The 1,723-nt window shown below is 39.2% G+C and overlaps 1 protein-coding gene across 1 annotated transcript; it reads right to left on the reverse strand.

Annotated features, from left to right (window-relative positions):
* Positions 1-419: 419 nt before the first annotated feature.
* LOC114283234 (uncharacterized) lies at positions 420-1,421 on the reverse strand. Its single transcript, XM_028226056.2, has one exon. It carries the CDS (start codon positions 1,366-1,368, stop codon positions 553-555), a length of 816 nt encoding a protein of 271 aa, XP_028081857.2. The 5' UTR covers positions 1,369-1,421; the 3' UTR covers positions 420-552.
* Between the last annotated feature and the right edge of the window lie 302 nt (positions 1,422-1,723).

The following is a 1,723-nucleotide window of genomic DNA, read 5'->3' on the forward strand; positions in this document are numbered from 1 at the left end:
AAAATAAAAAAATTCGATTTTCTAAAACGTGAATTGAGAAAATTGAAATTAAACTGCTAAACTCTACATCTAACTTCTAAACAATTTTCTAATTCAATTATCATTCGTTAAATCGTCTAAAAATTTAGATGTACCGATTGCAAACACAGCGTTTGCACCCAATCCTAGTATGTAATAATCCCCATGGAAATGTATTTCCAGGCTTTATTCAGACATCTGTAATAGAAAATGACACTGCACTGCAATCTTTTACCACTATATCACTGAAACCCTAATCTCTCTCTCCTTTTATTTTGTTATTATTTTTTTTTTCTTCCAATTTACAAGAAGCTTTCCATGACCTCCATTTTTATGGCCATTTCAACTTCTTCAGTGTCACACACAAATGAAATAATCAAACCATGTATAACAAAACAAAATATCAAAAAATGGCCAATTTTTTTTTTTTTTTTCTCATACAAGTCTATGAAACTGGACTTGTATGTCACACACTCTTTCTCAAGCACAAATTACAAATAACTCACAATTTTTATTTTCTTGCTGTCAAGACTGTCATGGACTGCAACCTAACCGGAGCTCTAGGTCAAGCTCTTCAATGGCGGAGCTGTTGTTATTTTGGTTATTATCGTTGTCGATGGATGCTGAATGTTCAGTGTTGCTAGAGTGACAGAGAGAGGAATTGATGCTCGGCGATGTCACCGGAAAATTAGTGGATGCCGGGCAAGGTGGCATCGTTGGATACGGCGTAGGAGCGTAAACCCCATTAGGGTTAGGGTTTGGTAATGAGTAGAAAAGACATAGTCCACCATTGGCAACCAATTCTTGAGTTGGGATTATGAGAGTGGAGGAGGAAGCGGTGGAAGAGGAGGTGATGAGACCATTCAAACCGGTTGGCGCTTGGTGGAGCCTGGCCCTGTCGCGGCGGTGCACGTTCATGTGACCGCCTAGGGCTTGGGCGGACCGAAACTCCCTCCTACAAAAGGTGCATGTGTAAGACCGGGGAGGCCAAGTCGTGCCCATGGCATGATTGGTGTCCTCTGCAAAGGCTCTAACCTCCCACGAATCGTCATCGATGTCTTCTTGGGTGTTTTGCTTAGGGTTCCACATCCACGAGCCGGTGGCGGAGCTAGGGTTTTGTGGTGGTTGATGGTGTTGAGATTGTGTAGATTGAGCCAGTTTTTGGAGGTGGGTTAGGGAGAGAAGGCCAAGCTCAGTACCCATTGTACTAGTAATGTAACATTTAAGATATGGGTTGTGATAAAATTTTAAACATGATGTGGAAATTAGTGAAATGGTGAAGTGGGTTAAATAGGGGGATGGGGTTACAGTGGAAATGGAGACAAAAAGAGAAAACCTAGCACCGAGCATATCACCAAAATTTGATGCAAGCAGTTGGATTTTAGTACTGTAGAGAGAGAGAGAGAATATAATAACATGGCCACCCATCAAGTTATCTAGTGTATAGAGACAATAATTTCTTACATTGGCATCAACGCCCCATATGTTTAGTATGTACTGATCGAATACCTCATGCGATCTTTTGCTTCATCTAGGGAGAAAATTATGAATGCATAACATTTTAAAGGAAGAAATGATATAGAATAATTGGATGACAGTTGAATAAAAATTTAAATATGGGTCACGCTAATAACAATTTATTGGGCTGTCAATTATTTTATAAAACTGATGTTTTTATTTATTTTTTATTGTTTGTAAATACAGA

The sequence above is a fragment of the Camellia sinensis genome, chromosome 11 (assembly GCF_055761805.1).
Source record: "Camellia sinensis isolate YWXY chromosome 11, ASM5576180v1, whole genome shotgun sequence".
NCBI lineage: Eukaryota > Viridiplantae > Streptophyta > Magnoliopsida > Ericales > Theaceae > Camellia > Camellia sinensis.